Genomic DNA, 22599 nt, shown 5'->3' with positions numbered 1-22599 from the left:
TGGAGAGGAAGAGGAAAAAAGTGGCTTTTCTAATCGATGCACTCGGCGCTCTTCGGCTGGGCTGCGTGAATAGATGAGCTCCGGGGATCGTCTAGTCAGGCCTGAGCGGCGGAAGGAGGCGCCGAAGCTGAAACTACGGAAGCTCAGCGGCCTTCGGCGGGCGCGCCGGCTTCGGAGGTAAATGGGCTCGCGCCGGTGGCTCCGGTTGCTATGGTTGCGTCGGCCCCGTTGGGCCTTAGGCCTCGGGGACCGAGACGAAAACAATGTCCAAGTGGGGGGTGGGTGTCGGAGCGGGTTTGGCCGGAGGGAAGCGCTGCGGCCTAGTTCGCAGGCGCCTGCGTGACTAGCCTCGCCGGCCTTGCCGTCTCTGTCGCGGGAAGCGGCGCCAGCTTTCCTTAGGCCTCGGTGCGTGGGTGTTTGGCGTAGGAGGAGCGCCAAGCTCCCCGTCCCCTGCTGGCTTTGGCGAGGGGAGGTCTCGCTCTCGTCAGTTTGGCGTTGCCTCCGACTGTGCTCCTGTAGGCTTTGGCTCTCGCATTTCCTCCGGCCTCTCGCAATTAGAAGTATGGGGGGGACGGGACTGCCTCTCTCTGAAAACGCCTCTCCCGAACAGCTTTTAAGTCTAAGACCCTGGGCCGCGCTTCCTCAAACTCGGCCCTCCAGATGTTTTTGGCCTACAATAATAATATTATTATAATAATTTATTATTTATACCTCGCTCATCTGGATGGGTTTCCCCAGCCACTCTGGGCGGCTTCCAAGCGAATATTTTCCTGCTTGGCAGGGGGTTGGACTCGATGGCCCTTGTGGTCTCTTCCAACTCTATGATTCTATGATTAAAAACAATACAGCGTCAGACGTTAAAAACTTCCCTGAACAGTTGTCTTTTAAAAGTAAAATAGTTGTGTATTGCCTTGACATCTGCTGGGAGGGCGTTCCACAGGGCGGGTGCCACTACTGAGAAGGCCCTCTGCCTGTTTCCCTGTAACTTGGCTTCTCGCAATGAGGGAACTGCCAGAAGGCCCTCGGAGCTGGACCTCAGTGTCCAGGCTGAACAATGTGGGTGAAGATGCTCCTTCAGGTATACAGGGCCAAGGCCATTTAGGGCTTAGAAGAAGGTCAGCACCAACACTTTGAATTGTGCTCGGAAATGTACTGGGACCGGTGTTATATGGTCTCGGTGGCCACTCCCAGTCACCAGTCTAGCTGCCGCATTCTGGATTAATTGCAGTTTCCGAGTCACCTTCAAAGGTAGCCCCACGTAGAGCGCGTTGCAGTAGTCTAACTCGAGCATGCACCACTCTGGCAAGACAGTCTGTGGGCAGTTAGTGTCTCAGCCTGCGTACCAGATGGAGCTGGTAAACAGCTGCCCTGGACACAGAATTAACCTGTGCCTCCATGGACAGCTGTGAGTCCAAAATGACTCCCAGGCTGCGCACCTGGTCCTTCAGGGGCACAGTTACCCATTCAGGATCAGAGAGTCCCCCACACCAGCCCGCCCCTGTCCCCCAAGAACGGTGCTTCTGTCTTGTCAGAATTCAACCTCAATCACTCCCTTGATCCCTAGTTAGCAGGACCAGTGGTCAGGAATGATGGGAATTGTAGTCTCAAAACATCTGGAGGTCTGAGTTTGAGGACGCCTGGCCTGGGCAGACGTCTTAGGGCCCTGGCAATCTATGTGCCAAAAGCCCCCCCCCCCCGAACCCTGAAGTGGGTGCCCCCGTGTCTCACCCAGCACTCTGTCATGTTGAAAGAGAGCAACAGAAGTAGAATGCAGCTGAATCAGAAAAAAGCCCATCTAGCCCAGCATCCTGTTCTTAGAGTGGACAGCCAAGTTGCCTGTGCGAAGCCTGCGAGCAGGATCTACCCTCTGCACTTGTGATTCCCAAGTGCACAACTCAGACATACTGCCTCCCTGAGTAGGATCCAGGAGCCTACTGTAGCTATTGATAGCCTCATCCTCCATGCATGAAAGTCTGTGCTCTTTCTAAGCCCTCCCAAGATGGTGGTCTCACTACAACTTTAGGGAGCGACTTCCCTATGACTTGGGCGTTGCGTGAAAGAAGTAGCTCTTCTTTGTTTGGCCTGTTCTGACATTCAGCTCCAGTGGATGGTCTCAACCAGAGGGAGACGTGAGAGAAGGGCTCCCTCTCCACTGTCACCACACCACACATGGTGTTCTTTACACTTGTGTCATGTCTCGCACCCCTCCACAAGCCTTGTTGCACTAGTATCCTGCGTTGCAAATCAATTTATTGGAAGAGGATTACTTGGTTTGGTGGGGGGGGGGAGTGAAAGATGCTGCAGCTTCACCTCCCAACTGCATGTGACCTGCTGTTGTCAGATGCCACTTCTATTTTGTTTTGTCCCTATTTTGGCAGTATATTTGAGGAAAAATTAACCGTGATCCTCCAGTTGCTGACCCCTACTGTAGGATGTTCTGTTTCCAGCAGGAAACGTCAGTTGATGGGTTTTCTGTACTCTTCAGCCTGTAGTATTAAGGCGATGGTGTCCAACATTTTGCCAAGTGTATTTGAAATCTAATATAGGAGACAGCACCAATAAATATGTAGTCCCTCCTCCACCTAATGAACCATGGATTAGGCAGGATCATAGCGTGGAAGTGGCAGGCAACTATGAAGACCTGACTCTTATGTCTTAAGCAAGCTTGTGGTCTGCTCCTCTTAGATGGTGTAGTTTTATTCATGATTATTTGGAAGAGATTCTGGTTGAGGTCAATGGGGTTTCATTTAGATCACATATAAGCCCTGTTTTAAAAGAGCTGCACTGATTGTCAGTCTGTCCCCACAGAGGTGCACCCAGCAGCTTCAGTATGTAGTTTTCACTGAATGCTGAAGACGTACCTCTTTGGCCTTTGACATGTGATAGGTATTTTATTTTATTTTTTGTGGGACGCGGGTGGTGCTGTGGGTAAAACCTCAGCGCCTAGGACTTGCCGATCGCATGGTCGGCGGTTCGAATCCCCGCGGCGGGGTGCACTCCCGTCGTTCGGTCCCAACGCCTGCCAACCTAGCAGTTCGAAAGCACCCCCGGGTGCAAGTACATAAATAGGGACCGCTTACCAGCGGGAAGGTAAACGGCGTTCCGTGTGCTGCGCTGGCTTGCCAGATGCAGCTTGTCACGCTGGCCACGTGACCCGGAAGTGTCTGCGGACAGCGCTGGCTCCCGGCCTATAGAGTGAGATGAGCACACAACCCTAGAGTCTGTCAAGACTGGCCCGTACGGGCAGGGGTACCTTTACCTTTAGGTATATTTTTAAGACCCACCTTTTTGTGATTGTATTCTTTTATAAGTTTTTTAATTGTTCCTAATGTTACATTCTAAGTTGTTATAACCTGCCATTGGACTTAAGGCTGAAGGGTAGGTTATTGTTATTATTAGTGATGTTTATGATAGTAATAATAATAATAATAATTTACGTCCAGGTAAATGTACATAGGTTCACAAGTTGAATAAAGCTAGCTCCTTCTGCCTGTGTTATTTGTGACATGTATCTTCTAAATTGGCGATTCTTGTTTTAGTATTGTATACTGTATTAGTTTCTCTTCTTCCAAACACTTTCCTTCATTCCAGAAGGTTAGACCCTCAGAAAAATGTCCTCTTTAGTCCTCCTTGTTCCATTCTTCAATTTTTACTGAGTGTAAGGCCAAGTTTCTTGCCTTGTTTATTTTCATGATAATGGCACTAAACCTTAATGGAGGTAATAGCTTTAAGCTGGAATCATATGCATAAGTACCTGGGAATAAGTGCTTGAACATACTAGGACTTCCAAGACAACATCCATTTGTTAGGGTGAAAGCTTTTCCCCATCTTCCCCAAGGAAAAAATGAAATTTGCTTCATATATTTGGGGGTTCCCAGTTCTCAGTCCTAAGGACAGTTACTTGGAAGCAAGCTCTCTTAATTTCAGTGATAAAAGTAAATATGATCAGGATTGTTGTTTGTAGCTTTGGAAAAGGTGTTACAAGAGAGCAGGCCCAAGTAAATAGCAACTACCTAGCAGTGGTCCAGTCATACCTCGGGTTAAAGTTGCTTCAGGTTGAGCGTTTTCGGGTTGCGCTCCGCGGCAACCTGGAAGTAACGGAACGTATTACTTCCAGGTTTCACCGCTCACGCATGCGCAGACCGTCTAAATGACGTCACGCACATGCGCAGAAGCGGCAAATCGCAACCCGCAGATGCGGGTTGAGTTCTCTTCAGGATGCGAACAGGGCTCCGGAACGGATCCTGTTTGCATCCAGAGGTACCACTGTATTAAATAATGTTAAGTTAGGATTTGGGTCTAAACTGAATACTGGTGTATGGAGATTGGTAAGGGTACAGCAGGCTTTCTATGATAACGTTTAAGATTTCATCTGATGTTTACAGTTATTTTGTCTTTTTTAAAAAATAGCTTGTTAAAATGGGTCGCCGCTCATCAGACACCGAGGAAGAGAGCAGAAGCAAAAGAAAAAAGAAACACCGTAGGAGGTCATCTTCAAGCAGTTCTTCTGATAGCAGAACTTACAGCCGTAAAAAATCAGGAAGGAAGTCAAGGTCACGGTCTCGAGATCTCCAGTTTCGTTCACATTCATATGAAAAGAGGTAAATGAATTAATTTGTATTGGGCTTTGAAAGTGTTTGCAGAAAAGGCTGCTTAAAATATTTAAATATATGTGCATTTAAATATTTAAAATATTTAAATATTCACAGCTTGATCCAACATTCTGCTGTAGATAATGGCATATACAGGCAATGACCAATTTAGGTAAAGGTAAAGGGACCCCTGACCATTAGGTCCAGTCGTGACCGACTCTGGGGTTGCGGCGCTCATCTCGCTTTATTGGCCGAGGGAGCCGGCGTACAGCTTCCGGGTCATGTGGCCAGCATGACTATGCCGCTTCTGGCGAACCAGAGCAGCGCACGGAAACGCCGTTTACCTTCCCGCCTGTTTATCTACTTGCACTTGACGTGCTTTCGAACTGCTAGGTTGTCAGGATTGACCAATTTATGTGTGTCCAATTGACATGCGGCCATGCATGCACGCATAGCGACAAGCCACTAGTGGCTTGAAAAGGGGGTGGAATGGGGTGGGTGGGGAGAGCTTATGTGTGCTCCGCTGATGCACGGGGTGGAGTGAGGGTCAGGAATGTAACCCCATGCCAATCGGTCGTTACCTGTAGGTTGTGGCATAAAGATCCAGCAAAGGCACATAGAAACAAAATACCCCCCTTTCTCTGGTGTTCATCCAGGGCTACTGCATGAGTGCTCTGCTCCAACTGGCAATACCTTTTGGATTGAGGCACTAGTGGAGAGGAAGGTAGAGCTGCTGGTTATTTCTTGCACATCATCCAGTGTGCACTGAAGTCATTTTGGATTATTGCATGGGTGCAGTGCTGCATTCCATATATTGGGGGGCAACATTAACAATCAACCAGATTTTCAATGCAAAGTGGGTAATGCAGGTTGGCTCTGCCTCATTTGGCTTGCATAGGATACTCCTTCAGCTGTGTCCAAACAAACTGGATTACAGGCTTATGGGGTTGAATCTGGATGCGCCACTGGGTTATGTGGAAGGAGAGGCTCAGTAATTAAGTCCCCTTACTGCTCTCTGGTTAGTATAAATTTGTGGACATATAAACATCATCTACCTGCTTTTTATCTTTCCTTATCTGTGTAATAGTAATCACTTTGTAAGTTTGTATTTGGTATGGAGGAACTACCATATCACTGGTAAAAAATAAAACTTCTACATTACTGAAATTTCAGTAAAAATATAGTGGCAATGAAAGAAAGCTTACTTCTTGCTGAAAGTAATATCATTAACAGTCATTCTTATGGCTTTTGATGTTTCTTTTTATATTTTAGTTGAAAAGAAACAAATATTTACAAGAAAGTTTCTCAGTCCAAAATTATAAAATTATTATGTGTTTTCCAGTAGACAATAGTCTATATATCTCAGAAAATAGAATTGATGGACGTATTCTATTTTCCTTTGCACATAATCTGTCCATTCAACTTGGCAGTTTCAAGAATGTTGATAAAGCGTTCCTTCCTAGATGAACAGAAACTTGTTCCAATATCTAGCAATTTTGGGGTGTGTGTGGCATTTTTAACAAATCCAAAATCAGTAGATAGAATGAAAGAGAAGCTTGGGATCTAATTTTACCAGAATACCACTAACATGTTAGAAAATTTCTAACACCTGGATTATAAGAACATAAGAAGAATCTTGTTGGATTTGTCAAAGGCCTAGTTCAGTATTCTGTTTTCAGCCATGGCTAACTGGATGCCTATGGCATGTTCAGTACAAGGTCATGGATGCGGTAGCCCTATTTTGCCGTGGTCCAAGAAATTATATTTGGAGACATACTGTTTCTGATCAAGGAGGCAACATATAGACAGACACCTACAGGTGAAACTCGGAAAATTAGAATATCGTGGAAAAGTTCATTTATTTCAGTAATTCAGCTTAAAAGGTGAAACTAATATATGAGATAGACTCATGACATGCAAAGCGAGATATGTCAAGCCTTTATTTGTTATAATTTTGATGATCATGGCGTACAGCTAAGGAAAACCCCAAATTAACAGTCTCAGAAAATTAGAATATTAAATGAAATCAGCAAAACAAGGACTGCAAATAGAGCAATATTGGACCTCTGAGAAGTAGAAGCATGCATATGTACTCAGTACTTGGTCTGGGCCCCTTTTGCATCAATTACTGCCTCAGTGCGGTGTGGCATGGATGCTATCAGCCTGTGGCTTTCTGAGGTTTTATGGAAGACCAGGAAGCTTCAATAGCAACCTTCAGCTCTTCTGCATTGCTCGTTCTCATGTCTCTCATCTGTCTCTTGGCAATGTCCCATAGATTTTCTATTGGGTTCAGGTCAGGCGAGTTTGCTGGCCAATCAAGCCCAGTAATGCCATGGACATTGAACCAGGTTTTGGTATTTTGGCAGTGTGGGCAGGTGCCAAAGTCCTGCTGGAAAATGAAGTCAGCATCCCCATAAAGCTCGTCTACGGAAGGAAGCCTGAAGTGCTCCAAAATCTCCTGGTAGACGGCTGTGTTGACCCTGGACTTAATGAAGCACAGTGGACCAACACCAGCTGATTTAAAATTAATTTTTTAACAGCATAATTTTATTAATCCAGATTTCCAAGATAGCCTACAAAAGAGAACCATAAAACAGATCAAAAACATCAAAACAAAAGCAGTTATTGTAGCAACATTAAATTACAAATCCTGGTCAATCTTTTTTGGGGGAAACGTTCTAAAACATGGCTCTCCGGGCAACCCAGTCAAGTAGCGGCATTTAAATAATAGTAATTATTATTAAGAAAGCCTACAGATCAGCAGGGATATTTAGAGAAGGACCTCTGGTGCCAGACTTAACAAACAGGTAGGTTCCTTTTTGAAAAAAGAAAAGAAATGAAAGCCTTTCCGTAATTTGTATTGACTGTTAGACCCACAAATAGCTCTGAGATGAGTGTGAGGATCAGTCTACAGTGGTACCTCGGGTTAAGTACTTAATTCGTTCCAGAGGTCCGTTCTTAACTTGAAACTATTCTTAACCTGAAGCACCACTTTAGCTAATGGGGCCTCTCGCTGCCGCCGTGCCGCTGGAGCACAATTTCTGTTCTCATCCTGAAGCAAAGTTCTTAACCCGAGGTACTATTTCTGGGTTAGCGGAGTCTGTAACCTGAAGCGTATGTAACCTGAAGCGTTCGGTAACCCGAGGTACCACTGTACTGGCCATTGATGTCTTCCATGAGCTGGCTAAAGCAGTTTTGTTCTTCTATGCTACCCTTAACTCAGCCTGGTGCCTGAGGGTTTGGAGTGCATTGTTCTTGGATGACAGTGGCTCCTTTTCACTATTTCGTCTAGTACGTGAGAAAGCTTCTGTGGTTCTGACTGGTTGCCCAGAGGTGGTCATGGGCTGAATGAGGGCTGACAAACTGTGGCACAATGTAGACAAGACAGACATGCTCCTGGTCAGGAGGAAGACAGAATCTGGAGTAGGGATTAAATGAGTTTTGGATGCGGGTGTAGTCCCATTGAAAAATCACATTTGCAGTTGAATATTCCTGGATACAGCTTTACATCCGACTTGTTACATTGTGATTGGGCAATGTGCTATGCATGGGTCCACCCTGTGAAGTGTCTTTGGGAAGCTAGCTGCAGTGGGTCCAGAAAGGAGCAGCAAGGATGTGGACACACACCCATGGGACTATGATGCAACATCTGTGCTCACTGCCAGTTTACGGTACTTCAGAGCTTAGGCCCAGGATACCTGAGGAATTGCCTCCTTCCATGTCATTCTGTCCACTTCCTAAAATTAAGGAGAGGCCTTTTTCTGTGTTTCACGTAGGGTTGTGACGTAGGGTTGAGACCTTTGAGTATTGGGTGGTATAGAAATTAAATAAATAATAAATAATAATAGTTGCTGAGAATGAGAGACGGTTTCTTTAGTGGCTCCACCAGTATTACCTTTGTTCATGGAGCATGGCCAGCCTCCTCTCTGATTGTCTTTCATCAGTTGGTAAAGAAATACATTTTTATTCTGACAAGCTTTTGCCTGCTGAGTAAGAACTCATAGAATGGATTCATAGAATCATAGAATTGGAAGGGACCACAAGGGTCATCAATGCTTTTACCCAACATGAGTCTAGAACCCAGGATCCTGAGATTAAGAGTCTTATGCTTTACCTACTGAGCTATTTCACAGGTCATTTATACCTGTGATTCTGCCATTGTAGCTTATAAATGAATATTTAATGTATTTCATGCCTTTTTATTGCTATATCATTGTTATTTTAATATAGTTTTCTTTTATTGTGACTTTAAATTGTTGTAAGCTACACATGGGCACTAGATGGGTGATATTTTAAAAAATATAATTTAGAGATTCTCTCCCATGTAAAATATTATAGGTTTTCCCAACACAGTCTATTGCCTCCCAGTTTTCAGACAGTACATTTTTCACCTATGTTGGCAAAGTAAATCAAGGAGAAATGACCAGACTAGGATATCAGACATTATTTTATAGAAGATAAAATTGCCTGCTCAGAATTTTAGATGACAACATAATGTTGTAACTTTATCTGGATCTTACGGTAGAATAAAATTCAATAAATCTGGTTAATTTCTTTATAGTTAATCAAAGGTGATAGTTAAATGTTTTCTTCAGAAAGTTCTGATAGGTAGAATGCCTTCACATTTGTTTTTCCTGGTCCTGTTTTTAATATTGACATGTATCCCCTAAAGGGACATAGTGGGATAATATCAACTGCAATGCCAACATTATGCAGATGACACGCAGCTTTATGAATATCTCTCTTACACTGCAGATATGACTATCTGACAGATAACACCAAGCTTGAAGAAACCCTGGAGGCTGGATGAGAACCAGCTGGCTTATTTGAATCCAGAAAGATCTAAGTATTTGCTTTGAGGATTTGGCTAGCACCTCTGTCTTGACCTCAGTGTAGGATACACCCCTGGCTGTTAAGATAATATAAAATCTCAAGGTTATGCTGGATTCTGCTTGATCTTTGAAGAATTAAATTATGGTGATTGATAAAAGCAACTGTTCCCTTTTCATTTAGTAAATAAATTCCAGTTTTTCACAGATAAAGATAAATATGTCTTTAAATAGAGTAACACTGAGAACATTTTAGAACACCCTGCCATAAGACATATCGTTTGCAAAGTATGCCTTGCAGAATCTAACTCCAGCTTCCATGTTGATTAACCAAGCTTCCAGTCAGATGATGTACAATTAGCTTATTGCTTGAATATCATTCTTTTAAATAATGAAATTGGGTGATTGAGCTTCTGCCAGTTTGGAAGCAAAACAGGGCCACTCCAAATAAGATAGTGGTTACTTCCAGTTCGCTGCAGCGCGCAACCTGAAAATACTCGTCCCGAAGCTGCTTTAACCTGAGGTATGACTGTATAGCTCTCCCAGGGGGCCAGAACCACTGGAACGAAATGTTTTGCCAGCTTTGCCAGCTACCTTAAAACTTCAGGGGACCCTGGTCCTTGATATTTTACCCAGAAGAGTCCACTGAGAGTTGCCTATTGCTCTGCTCTGCTTTGGCTTGTCTGGACTTGAGCTCATTTGCTTGGCCTGATTGGAAGAAGTGCTGGTCATTGTAGCCACTTCCAGCTTTCTCAGCAGAACAGGGAAGGAGAGGGTTTGTGGGGCGATTTAAACAGGCTAACCTTTGCTGTAACCTCAGGTGTGCTTTTATGCCTTTATTATGCAGGGGACATGCATTCAAAAGTATTTAGTTAGAGTGCCAGAAGGGTACCTTTAAATAGGGGTGGGGAACATGACCCTTCAGATATTGTTGGGCTACTACTCTCATCAGTCCCAACCAGCATAACCAGTGGTCAGAGATGATGAGAGTTGTAGTCCTACAATACCTGAAGGGCACAAGTTCCCCATCTCTGGCTTCAGTGATAAATTATTTTATTTAATAAAATTTATACATTTATTGGATTGTAAAAACAACAACACAAAACTTCAAAATTTTCCCTAATAAGAATTAATAATTTAAGACTTTCAAAAAGTTAAAATAGCAGTAAAAGCAGATTAAAACTCACACCAAGTTTCTAAGCATGAGAAGATAGGGCATGTTGTTGTTGTTGTTGTTGTTGATAATAATTAATAATAATAATAATAATAATAATAATAATAATAATAATAATAAATAAACAACAACAACAACAACAATAGAATTTATATACGGCCATATACCCGCAGGTCTCATGGTATGATAATGTAGCTTAAAATGGCAGTTTGCTCTTATGCGTTATTGACTGTGTAGGGATGTGCTGTCCTACATACTATCTTCTGGATCAAACTTCCCATGCTGCTTTTGAGCTGTCCTTGCAGAGATGTGTATTGAAATAATTTTAAGGGGCAATAAGATGTGCAGTCACTGGGTATTTATATGAAGCTGCATTATGTTCCTGTTGGGAAGCACTGTTCTACAGATACTGGTGCAGTGATTTTTAATGTGGTTTTATTCAGTCTTGGCCATTGTGCATATGTGTTTTGATTTAAAAGACAAGAACAATTGTATTGGCAAGCACTTGTGCATGCCCCAATTGACAGTTCTGCATCGTCCTCCAGTGGGAAGCACCTCTCTATATAGAATAAACCTCCTGGGAGAACAGAGATGCATGCTATGAACTGATGATAACTTAAATTTACTTCATATTTCCCAAAGGAAGTACCTCTCTAAGTAGTATAGGTACTAGTGGGGAAAAATACTTTGTGAAATCAACTGAGGCTGGTGTAACGCTGTATAATCTCAATAAATATGCATGAGATGATCTAAAATTTTGGGTTGGGAGGATTTACAAGAGTACATATTTACTTTTCACTGTTGCGAACCAGCCTTATTGTCTAGTCTTCACTTTTTGTTTTGCCAAAAGCTGTGATGATCTTGAACTTGCTGTGTTTAGGACATTTTCTTCAAAAATGGATATGGAATCTGAAAATCATGGGCATTTGTAGCATCACAGTGCCAATGACATAACAAAACATAAGCATTGCAGTAACATTTCTTACTTAGTAAGTTATTACGTACAAAAATAGGAAAAGTACTAAATATGTTTTAATACTACATAGATTGAAATTGTATTCAGAAACCTTTATAGTATATCTTTATTTCCTACTTTTATGCCAGGAACTGTGTAATTGCACCCCTCTTTGCTATATATAGAACTATTTCCTAGACTTGCGTTGGAGTAAAATCTTATGAATATTTATTTATGATTTATTTTCTTTAATTTATAGGAGGATATATATCCCAAATTGAATTGAATTAAGCAGTAAGTGAAGAGTGTTAAAATTCCATATGACAGTGAGAGTCCATTGTAGTCTATTAAAGCACAGGCAAAGAAAACTATTTTCATCCAGTGCCTAAAACTTAACAAAATAGGTACCAAACAAACATATCCAGGGTGAAAGTTCCATATCCGGTATGCTGCCACTGAGAAGGCCTTGTTCTCAGCTGTCAGCCATATTGCCTTTGAAGCTGGGGGCATCCGGAGAAGGGTTTAGGAAGATGATCTTAAAGACTGAGCAGGTTTCTATCCATGTATATATATATTTTAGTTTTTGTTTTCACTGTATATATGCAGAAAGGCTAGATCAGTGGCAGTGCAAGTGCAAAATGTGAACTTTATTATGCTCCACTGATGGACTTTCTGGCAATATCTGTTACTGTTTTAGGCACAGGCATCGATCTAGCAGCAGCTCCTCATATGGATCCAAGAGAAAACGGAGCCGGAGCCGTTCAAGAGACCGAGGAAAATTATATCGGTCTCAGAGATCAAGATCAAAGAGCAGAACAAGAAGGTATGACCATTTTGCCCTCGGAGAATAAGATTGACCAGATAATGTATACTTTTCTCTGTATCCTCTTGCCTTGTTGTCTACAGTGATAGTTATATTAACTTTAGAGAGTTATGTAGCGTCAATGCAAAAGGTTGAATTAGCTTGACCTTCCTATCCCGAAGTTTAAACTTAAAGCAGTTCAGTATTACAAGTGACTAATAGGGTGTGTGGTATATACACTGCCATAGCAGGCCAACACAATAAGAAATACTTGTTTTGCAGGGTACTCACACTAATGTTACTAGCAGATGTGCTAAACCAACTGCTCAGTAGTACTTTGTAGTTCTCAATTTAAATACAGATATTTGAATTTGTGAGTGTGTGTCAGACAGAACTGTATGGAGCTGCAGCTGTGCTTTCAGCATGAAGGAGGTGACCCACACAAGGTGTTACCGGCAATAAGTCCTCTGTATGTGGACTGGAATGTAGGAAATCAGAATCAGTATTTGAAACGTTATCTGTTAATGGATCTGTAAACGGAATCACAAAAAAATCCAGCCGTTCTGCAGAAATCATAGCTTCTGCCTATAGCTATTATGGCTGCTGATGGTTTAGTATTTTAAGTAAGAAGCATGAGAAATGTGTGTGACTAAATGTTTGTACAAGTGTTTGTAAATAACTGCTTGGAAACTTTGGTAGTTTCATTAGGTGGTATATAAATACCTTAATTTAAAAAACAAACAAACATTTTAAAACTATTTTGGTGATTGTACTAGAAGGTTAGAGCTATATTTCACATGAAGAAAATAGCTTATTTTGTTTTAGCCCAAGAAAGTTGATGGATGCAAATGTGTTATCCCTGATGGAAAGAGCATGTTCAACACACTAAGACTAATTTTTTGTCAGCCTAATATTTTAAAATATTTCCTTGTTGGCAGTAAAATAGCACATTTATTTTCTGAAGGAAATGGAAAATCAAGGAAGAGTACATACAGTCTTGAAGACGGGAGATTTATGCTCTTGTGGGGCAATGGACTGAGAATGAATAAAATAACCTGTGAGCAAGGTTGCAACTGGAGACTTTTTCACTCATACACACAACTTTTTTCCTTAGTGTTATCTACCATGACAGTGGTATGTATGTGGGGCAGATTGGCTAAGAAAGAGCCACATAATTGGCCATACCCATGTAGTTGCAATATAGACACATGCAGCACAGCTGCTGCTATTATAGGGAAGCAACTTCCACATGTACGAGCAAAAAGGGCAAGACTTGGGAAACCATTGTAAGCTAATCTTTGAAATATGTGACTGGATTTTGATGACTCCTCGATTTCTTCTACTGGAAAGCAATAATTCTGCTCATGAGGTTGTAAGTGGATTTGTGATGATCTGTGGATCTGTAAATGGTTTGAATCACAAAGCATTCCAGATGTCTGTTCAGATTGAAAAGCGGGATATAAATTGGGTGAATAAGTCAATAAATAAATGAGAGCATTTCAAAATGAATGTTGTTAAGTGATGAATTTCTGCAATTTTTGGGTTGATGTGGAACAGAACCCTATCTGTAGTTGAGGATCTGTACTGGTTTTCTGTGTCACTGCAGACTGGGAAGTGGACTTAAAGTATCTTCACTGTGTTGAGAATACTAACGATAAATCATTTCTTGCTATGTTTATTACTTTGTGCCCTTATTACATAGGTCACTGGTAAATTGTCTTCCCATTCTTATATTCTGGCTATATGTGTGGCTAGTTAGTTCCATTGATAAACAGTACAGCTTAGCTAGTTTTATGTGTTGCCCCTTTAAGGAGATGTACATTGAGCTCTACAATACATAAGTTTTCAGAGTGTCAGTCCATAGATAGAAAGCACTTTTGGAGCTCATTAAGAAATCTTCTCTGAGGGGAGATACAAAATTATTTTATATATAGTATGTTCCATTAATAAGGTTTGTTTATTTTATTTTATTTTTAAATATCTAAAGAGTATTCTCTAAAACTCAAACCTAGTTTAAAGTTTAACCCAGGCCACTGAAAGACATTTAAAATAAAACTGAAAGTTTTATTTTCTTCTGAAAGTGTTCTTCTGAAAGTGACTCAAGTTTGGGCTTTGGTGGGTCTGTGAGAAAAGGGAGTCTCAGAACTACTGAAAACAGAAGAATATCAAGGCTTTATATAACACATAGTCAGATATTTTGAACTGAGAATTTTGAGCCTAGCATAAAAATCATGATACTTGCAATATAATATATTTGTATTGAGTGCTGCTTCCAGGTTTTAGTATTTTTCTAATAGAAATTAGAGCCTTAAATGATTAAAGACTTAACTGTTCAAAGTGTTGGACACGTGAATCAATCTGAAATGCAAATTCTTAATTAATTAAACAAAACCCTCATTTGTTAAAAAAACCCCGCACACCTTACATATCAAGTAACATAGATTTTCTTCACCCAAAAGACAGATGTGTTCATATTACATTTATTTATTTTATTTTAGTTGTACCTCAGGTCAAGAATTGAGGCTCCCTAGTTATGCTATAGATTCAAAATTGTCCTACAGCAAAACAGTACAATGCAAATAAGACTTAATAAGATCACAAACTGAATTTCAGCAAAACAACCAAGATTTACATTAAATTAGGAATTTTAAAACTGATTTAGTTTGTTTTACTGAGCATTTGCTTAATAACATTTCGTCTTCTTGCAATCTTTTTAAAGACAATAATTCCTCTGTGAAATGCGGGCACATCCTCAGCAGAAAAATTGAAAGCAACAGCTCACTTTCTGAAACCACAGATATAGTGATATAAAGAAATATTTCAGCTCTACAAAATTTAATAAATCATCCCATTTCCTAATTTGATCATATTAGATGCTGATGTGGAAGAAGCATTTCAAATACCATCTCCTCATTAATATACATCAGTCTGGGGAATAGAATAGAATACTTATGCAGAGATGTCACAGTTAGTGTTTCTTAGTTTACTAAGTGGAACAGGTTGATGCGATACTGAGTGCTATTTGTCAATGTCTTGTTAAAATGGTTTGGGTCGAGTTATGGAGTCCAGAAAGACGGCGGCTGATAAATCAAAAGTGGATTGAGTGGACAGGAGGCAGTGATTGATACTGTGACAGGATATGAAGAAAGGAATCTTGATACAAGCATGCACAATATTGAATATGAGAAGGAAAATGACCCTGGAGTATGGATATTATTCAAGGAAATGAGAATAATAATATCAGTTTGAAATTATTGCCGTGTGAAGATTAGGATACGGCAGTTCTTATTAGGCTATTATGTGTTCTGGATGGTAGCATTAGAATTCTATACAGTTTGCACATGCATACAGAATCGAGGTATTCCTGGTGGTGTTATTTATTTCTATTAATTGTAGAATTTGTTTCATATGTCATGCATATGTGTTGCATAATTTAATTCTTGAATTCTCAAGGCATTCATTAGAGTAAAACAAAGAGTGCAGTCATATTCTGTATTTTCAGCAGTTTTGTGCTCTAATTATGGTATAATACACTATTTTTTAATTGTATGTCTCATAATAAACTGTCTTAAGTTTAAAACTCAGGGTAAACATGGATGAAATTTGTAATGTAGGCAAGAAAATATAGCAGTTTCCATAAACTGCTAAAATTTGAAGGTAATTATGTTTCTGGATGCAAAGTCATTATTGCCAACATTATATGTGTATTATAAATCTTTCATGTTTCCTCATACTACTTGGATTAATGTGTTCTCCTATGGAATTAGAGCTTACATTTAACAGTTTTCCAGATATGAACACCAAATTTAACATTCAGTACTAGTGTATGTAGGTAAATAAGTATCACTATAGGCATCAGATAAGAACATAGGAAGAGCCTTCTGGATCAGGTCAAAGGCCTGTCTTAATTCAGCACCCTCTTCTCACCAGATGCTCACGGGGAGCAGCAGTATTCTCCCCTCTTGTGATTCCTAACAAAGCAGACTTCCTCCAATAGTGGAGGTAGGCATAGCCATTATGGCTACAAGTGTGAAGAAGTACGAACTTTTATCTTTCCCAAACTTTCCAACATTCTGCTATGTTCCTGGCTTCTACTATCATGAGAGAGAGAGAGAGAGAGAGAGAGAGAGAGAGAAATACTTCTTCCTATACACTTTTTCGGTAACATGTATAATCTACACTTCTACCATGTCTCCCAACCCCCAGTTACTTGCTGTTAGTTTTCTAAACTAAAAACTCCAAATGTTGTAACCTTTCACCATAGTTACTCCAACTCTTTCATTATTTTGGTTGCCCTTTCCGTAACCTTTTCCAGGTCTACAGTATCCTTCGTGAGTTAAGGCAACTGTATTCCAAGTATGGCCTCGTTGTGGATTATTACTTTCTTTTATTTAATAAAATTTATATACAACTTGATTGTAATAAAACTTCTTAAGCAGTTTACAAGAAATATTGACATTATCAATAAAAGTCTCTCTCTCTCTCTCTCTCTCTCTCTCTCTCTCTCTCTCTCTGTGTGTGTGTGTAAATAAATAAATAAATTAATTAATAATAATAATAATAATAATAATAAAAATAAAAATAAAAATTATTTATATCCCGCCCTCCCCAGCCGAAGCCGGGCTCAGGGCGGCTAACAACAATAAAACAGTACAAAAGTACAGCACAAACAACACTCTAAAATCATTCATTATAAAATTAATTTGTATCAAGCCACTGGCAACCATTGGGCCAGAGCTCCGCGAAGATTGCCGAGGGAGGGAGTCAGGCTGTGCCCTGGCCAAAGGCCTGGTGGAACAGCTCTGTCTTGCAGGCCCTGCGGAAAGATGTCAGGTTCCGCAGGGCCCTAGTCTCTTGTGACAGAGTGTTCCACCAGATCGGAGCCACAGCCGAAAAAGCCCTTGCTCTAGTTGAGGCCAGCCTAACTTCTCTGTGGCCTGGGACCTTCAAGTTGTTTTTATTTGATGACCGTAAGTTTCTCTGTGGGGCATACCAAGAGAGGCGGTCCCGTAGGTACGAGGGTCCTAGACCGTATAGGGCTTTAAAGGTTAAAACCAGCACCTTAAACCTGATCCTGTACTCTACCGGGAGCCAGTGCAGCTGGTATAGCACCGGGTGAATGTGATCTCGCAGCAAAGACCCCGTAAGGAGTCTCGCTGCAGCATTATGCACCCGCTGGAGTTTCTGGGTCAGTCTCAAGGGCAGCCCCACGTAGAGCGAGTTACAATGATCCAGTCTGGAGGTGACCGTCGCGTGGATCACAGTGGCTAGGTCAGGGCGAGAGAGGTAAGGAGCCAACTGCTTAGCTTGGCGGAGATGGAAAAATGTCGTCTTTGTTATAGCTGCAATCTGCGGCTCCATGGAAAGGGAGGTGTCGAAGATTACACCCAAACTCTTAACGGACGGTGCTGGCAGTAATTGCGCCCCCGCAAGAGATGGGAGTTGCCCCCTCAATCCCATATCGTCCCGTCCCAGCCGCAGGACCTCTGTCTTCGAAGGATTTAGCTTCAACCGGCTCCCACGTAACCATCCAGCCACAGTTTCCAAACATCTGGTCAGTGTGTCTGGGGCCGAGTCAGGATGGCCATCCATCAACAGATAAAGTTGGGTGTCATCGGCATACTGATGGACAAGCTGGGCGAGGGGGCGCATAAAGATGTTGAAAAGCACCGGGGAGAGTATCGCACCCTGAGGTACTCCACACACCAAGGAGTGGCGCAATGACAATTCCCCCCCCAAGTGCCACCCTCTGTCCCCTACCAGAGAGAAATGAGCGCAGCCATTGAAGGAATGCGCCCTGGATCCCCACGTCGGCAAGGCGGTGGTCCAGGAGTTCGTGATCAACCATGTCAAAAGCTGCTGACAGATCTAAAAGAATCAGCAGCCCCGACCCGCCTCAATCCAGCTGTCTACGAAGATCATCTGTTAGGGCAACCAGAGCTGTCTCGGTCCCATGACCAGCGCGGAAGCCGGACTGGAATGGATCCACTAACTAACTAACAGCAAAAGTGATTAGAATTTGTCAACTTCTATATGTCTGGATAGGCTTGCCTATACAAATATGTTTGAAGCAAGTGCATCAAAGAGTGCAGTGAAGGTACCTGCCTGATGTCAGTAAACAGGGAGTTCCCAAGTGTGAGTGCCACCACACTAAAAGATCGATTTCTTGCAACTGTGGATTGGAATGAGTATTATATGGCACCTATAACAAACAGTACCTGTTCTACACATTGAAGCCATTGAGTGGGTACATATGGGCTAAGGAGATACCACACTTATGACATTGGCCCCTTTCCTAATGACTCCTAACATGCCTAACATGGAATTTGCCTTTTTCACAGCAGCTGTAAATTGGGTTGACATCTTCAGCATCTTGCTTGGCTGCTTTTATTTGTTTGGTACCTTGTTTGTCACTGGGGCGGAGATGCTTAGTCAGCTGGGTCTCCCCTCTAGCTCCTTGAGCAGGTGCCCCCTGGCTAGCTTCTCCCAGCTGTTTGCTGCCATTTAGATCAGAGAGACTTTAGTTGCGCTTGGGTTTCCGTTCTATGACACCACAGTTCAAGAATGATGTTGACATCATTGACATCAAAAGAGAACTGACAAGGCCATGAAAGATTAAGAAGTCGAATCATATGTAGACTGATTTGGAGCCTAGATGGTCAAAATCCTTAGGTTTAAAACTTTCTTCATTGATGAGCTCTGCAGTGACATAATTGATAGCTTTGGTAGCACTACCAGTTAGAAGTATTCGTTGTATGATTGCATTTGGTTTGCGGCAGCTAGCTAATTGCCCAGAGGTGTTGAAAAGAAATTTTCTGTCCCACAAATAGGGAAGGAATTCTTGCTTTTGATATAATGTGACCCTTGCTTCTTAATGGTATGTAGTTATTTCTGAAAACCCACTTTCATGTGGTGAAGAACTACTTTAATACAATTCCAAAGTGTAGTCTTATTAGCTACCCAGTCTTTTTCTATGTCGTTTGAGAATACAGTTCTCATGTACCAATTGTCCTGATCATTGCAAGAAGCTGTTATTTGGCAGTTGCCAATTTCTATTAATTTCCTATAAATTACATAGAAATGTGTATAAACAGTTTAAGCAAGGAACCTACTCATAACAACCCTACATATGTAATGCTGGTTGTTTTGATTATTGTACTACTTTGCAAAGAGAGAGAGAGAGACAAACAAACAAACAAACAAACAAACAAGCACTTCATTATATGCTTTCCCTTGGAGCATATAATTTGCAACTTTATCAGGAGAATCCATTATGGTATATTGACCTACAACATCTTTTTAAAGTAGTCCATGGATGAAGAGTGTTGCCAATCGTGTTCTTTGTTGTTTTTAATTTCTTTATCACCTAAACAGAGAAACAAATTTATTACCACCCACAAGTTGTCAAGACTTTAGCTTGAGAAGACTCAATAAAAATGTCGGTGTTTTTCTGAATAGCTCTTTCTTGAGGTATGGTGAGAAAGTATGGACACATATGGAAATGTATGTGGACATCACAATGTAACATATGACACAGCCATGTAGAGACTACTTATGTTACTTTTGTTGAGGGGGAAAAGCTATGCACATACAGTTGAGGCATGGAATATTTTTGGTCAGTTTGAGTGCAATTATGACAAGTTTATGGTTTGGGCAAACCATAGTTTGCTCAGGTTGGATGTAATGGAAGTCAGGGAGATAACAGGATCATGTGAAAGAAGGAGGAAGTGAATGAGCTCAAGGCTTACTTATGTAATGCCAAATCATGTGTTGACATTATGTCTGAACTGCCCCATTGTATGTGTCTGAACCAGGCTATAGGTGGGAATTATGGAGTAGAAAACCCAAATCTTAGAATGCTTCCTATCATCCAAAAATCTTAGCAGGTTGTAGTTGCTGTTAATTTGATAATCGTTGTCTGTGTAAAGGCTGGTTTTAGTGATTTTATGAATTGGACAACTGATGGTGGAGACATCCAAAACCGTGTACATTGAATTAAGAAAGGTTATGTCTTTTCCATAAAGCAGTAGTAGTTTTAGCTGTTCATATTATGTAATGATCCTACTCATTTTATCCCTTATTCCCTCTCCATATATGCTTGAAGTAGCTTACAGACCAGATGCCGCTACAGTAGCAAATGTTTTCAGTAGGCACGGTCCCTTTTTAAGAGAGCAACATCTGCAATGACCCTGCTTTTAGAAAGAGCACCACCATAGAAACAATAGTAATGGTACATGAGAAACAGCATGCACCAAGCTAATGATGGTGAATATACAGTCTTTCAGACTACACGTTTTAGTTGCTTTGGATTAACAAATATTCACTGAAATCAGTGGAAACCTAGAATAAATGCCAAATTAGTCCAACATTTTATTTCATATTTTAAAAACCACAAAGCCTTTTAAAGCTCATAAATTTTATTCTATTGAAAAAATAGGATGTGCTTGTCACTGCTTTAAAAAAACATTCATGCCTTTTGAAGGCATATAAAGTATTATTTAAGCTTGAACTATAGTTGTTAAAGCTAAAATACATGGGATGAAGCTTCCAGTTCTTTCTTTCTGACATGACCTAAAACGCCAAATGGGTTATTTTAAAATGCACATCTAAATTTCAAATTATTTTTTAACTGATTGGAAGAAAATCAAAATGACCTTCTTACACCTGAGATCACAGCTGCAAGGTGCAATAATTTCCCCATGATATGCTACCAGGATTTCTTAAACCTGCTATATGGTTTATATTTAAATTCAGTACTTGCGCTAGCATCTTTTAATACAATTTACGTATCTACATAGCTTCTTTTTATTTTTTTAAAAATCAGTGTTCAGGCAAAAACAATTTATGCTGTAAGAGGTTTCATTACCTAAAGGAAATGTTTGATACAGTACCGTATCAAATGGATTTGGGCACACTTTGGGATGTGGTAGTAACCAAATGAGAAATTGCGAATTTTCAACACATCTGGAACCCAAAGATTGTACATGGTCTGCTGTGTACATGTGACATGGTGGGTGGAGGCCCTACTAGAGCAGTGGTTCCCAAACCTTTTCCATATTGAACCACTGATCTAGAGCATCATTCCACAGTGATGTCAGAAAGGGAAATTCAGCAGTGCCTTTGACCCCTTAACATAATCTACTCTATTCATACCCACAGACTACCTTGAACATAAGAACCACCTCTTGGATCAGGTCAATTGCCTGTCTTGTCTAGCATCTTGTTCTCACAATACATACCTTTCTTGAAGAGTTATATATGCATGTTGTATTGGGGTGGATTATTGCTTTGTTTGTTACTAGGTTAAGCATTTTTGTGTTTTTATACTTGTAAACCACCCTGTGATCCTCGGATGAAGGGCGGTACTGTATATAAATTTAACAAATAAACACACTTTTCAAGAGGGACCTGCAACTTCTCTGCTTGGAGAGGCAAATGTTTCTCATTCATTTTTGCCATAGGGACTTGCATATGCATTTGAAATATTCTGCTGTACTTTTTGTTTTATTTAAAACAAATAATTAGGACCTAGCAGAATCCATATTGCTAGATGTATTAATTGTCCGTGTTTTATTGAAAAGATTTGTTTTAGAGTTGGCAATTGTATGGAAAGTTATAGCACATAGATTTCTTTTAAGAACAGTTGGCTGTAGTTCGGAAGAGAAAGTTTGTCATATTGAATGTAATAAAATAATAAAGGGCTGAAGTAAAAGTTTACATGCTATCCATGAGCATCAAACCATCAGTGAGGATATTAGTAAGATCTAATTGACCGCTTAGGGAAATTAAACTTCATAAGGCACAGCCAAGGACTCTTTAAGTTATCAATAAGGACAGAAGCTGCTGGTGACAGCCGCTTTGATGCCTTTCATTGGCATGAAAAAGCTAAAAATGATGTGCCATAAGTACTGTTAATTTGGTGTTAAATATGGCTGAGAAACATCATAATTTTTTTTGTGTGTGTGTGTAGATAGACAAATAGACAGATAGATATAAATATATATAGATATAGGTACCCGAGGTGCACTATTTAAGTAATAAGGATAGTTCTTTACAAGCTGTTTTAGGGTGTGTGTTTTTTAAATAGAAGGATTATGAAGAACAGCAGAGAAACATTTAGATTTCTTTCTTTCTGAACATAGAACAAAACTTAGGAAATCTAAGATCCTACAGTATCTGTACTAAGAGTATCTGGTTTCATTTGGCCCTATTCTCCTTCAATTTAGTTTGGCTTGTATGACAAGCTC

The 22599-nt window shown here is 40.8% G+C and overlaps 1 protein-coding gene across 4 annotated transcripts in view; it reads left to right on the top strand.

Annotated features, from left to right (window-relative positions):
• Positions 1 to 68: 68 nt before the first annotated feature.
• The window catches only part of RSRC1 (arginine and serine rich coiled-coil 1), a 177005-nt gene continuing 154474 nt past the window's right edge, over positions 69 to 22599 (top strand). For 3 of the 4 annotated variants that reach the window (XM_028731398.2, XM_028731399.2, XM_028731396.2), the window contains exons 1-3: positions 69 to 177; positions 4411 to 4601; positions 12248 to 12373. In XM_028731398.2, coding sequence (XP_028587231.2) covers positions 4420 to 4601; positions 12248 to 12373 — 308 coding nt within the window. In that variant the 5' untranslated portion in view covers positions 69 to 177; positions 4411 to 4419. Of the gene's footprint in view, positions 178 to 301; positions 406 to 4410; positions 4602 to 12247; positions 12374 to 22599 lie in introns of those variants that run through there. The other variant, XM_028731397.2, reaches the window with a different exon arrangement.

This window comes from Podarcis muralis, chromosome 6 (genome assembly GCF_964188315.1).
Source record: "Podarcis muralis chromosome 6, rPodMur119.hap1.1, whole genome shotgun sequence".
NCBI classification, from domain to species: domain Eukaryota; kingdom Metazoa; phylum Chordata; class Lepidosauria; order Squamata; family Lacertidae; genus Podarcis; species Podarcis muralis.
This window is presented reverse-complemented; position numbering and strand designations above follow the sequence as displayed.